This window comes from Laccaria bicolor, genomic scaffold (assembly GCF_000143565.1).
Source record: "Laccaria bicolor S238N-H82 LACBIscaffold_97 genomic scaffold, whole genome shotgun sequence".
NCBI classification, from domain to species: domain Eukaryota; kingdom Fungi; phylum Basidiomycota; class Agaricomycetes; order Agaricales; family Hydnangiaceae; genus Laccaria; species Laccaria bicolor.
The window spans coordinates 12,777-14,125 of record NW_001889968.1 but is presented as its reverse complement, the minus strand read 5'-3'; the positions used below and the strand labels follow the sequence as shown (position 1 = coordinate 14,125).

Sequence of the window (1,349 nt, the reverse complement as noted above, 5' to 3'; positions counted from 1 at the left end):
CACTCAGTTTGTGCTAATCTTTCCACCCCCATATTGAATGGAAGGCACAACTGCCATCGTTGCTTGACAAGGGCACCCATACCCATACCAATGTTTAATAGAATGAAGATAAGGTTCGTTTATGGTGGAGGCTTGGATAGCTGAAACTCTATTTGTCAACAATAGTTCATAGCCATACCAGTTGGAGATGGATGAGAAAGAGATAAATGTATAGGCCATTGTATATTGAATTATTTTTGAAATAAGAATAAAAGAGGACAGATGCACAACAAATCGATGTTGAACAAATAGTGCAGGTAGTGAAAATGAGAGATGCTCTTGAAACAAGCAAAGTTTATTTGCATATACATGACGGAAAGTACAGTGTCTTGAAAACCGAAGTGCAAGCAAAATGCAGAGCTTAATGGCATAGTTAACAGATAAGGAATATACAATTGCACTATAGTATACCAAGGCTGGTATTTGACTGCACAGGTATTCTAACGTGAAACCAAATAGTGAATGAATAATGCAAGTTACTTTTACTTTTAGTTCTCGAATTTCATCAGCAATGACAGAGTTTGTCATAGCCTGAACATATATTTCCCAATCTCTCTGCATAGTCAAGTGTATCTCAATGTCGTTGACATAGTCAACATGTGCCAGCAGGCTTGGATTGTTTCCAATCTCTATTATGGGTGCATGACGGCTCGGGTTGTTTCCAACCACTATCAATCCTTGGCAAATTGCTTTGGATTCTATGTTTATATCAACGGGATAGATTGTAAGGAGCAGAGGGATGATGGTAAGTAGCAACAGAGTCCACCGATATGGATGCATAGTCGATGGAGGACAAAGAATATTGGCAGTTGTTGTTCAAATATTTGAAAGTTGAACAATCACATGACTTGAATTTACACGGACATGTGATTCAGCAATAGCACTCAGCGCATCGCACTTAGCTCAACTTGTCTAGAGAAAAATCTGCGAGGGAGTACACAAATTTAACATTTATAACTCTTGCTCATTATCTGAGCCACTTTCAGATGCTCTAGACCCATCATCGTCTGTTTCTGTGTAGTCGCTTCTTGAGAACATTAGAGTCAAAAGTATAAATTGAATATTGAAACTCACCTTGCCAAGTCCTCCACATTAATTTCACAATGCGAAAGTATTACACTATCTGTTTGGATGGAAATCTGTGTAATAGAGGGCATCATACCGCACACATAGTTTGCAAAGGAAGTTTGACTGCTACTATGCTGCCAAACAATGACAAGCTTGGATGCAAAGTATTTAGGTTCACAAATTTTGAAAAGAAGAATAGCAATGAGCGATATTGATTGCNAGATGATGGTGAGAATATTGTA

At 38.2% G+C, this 1,349-nt stretch overlaps 1 protein-coding gene across 1 annotated transcript; it reads right to left on the bottom strand.

The window, feature by feature from the left end:
• Positions 1 to 990: 990 nt before the first annotated feature.
• On the bottom strand, positions 991 to 1,196 carry LACBIDRAFT_318591 (uncharacterized protein; the record flags this gene model as incomplete). Its single annotated transcript, XM_001890438.1, has 2 exons — positions 991 to 1,063; positions 1,114 to 1,196. 2 exons carry the CDS (start codon positions 1,194 to 1,196, stop codon positions 991 to 993), a joined length of 156 nt encoding a protein of 51 aa, XP_001890473.1.
• Positions 1,197 to 1,349: the final 153 nt, after the last annotated feature.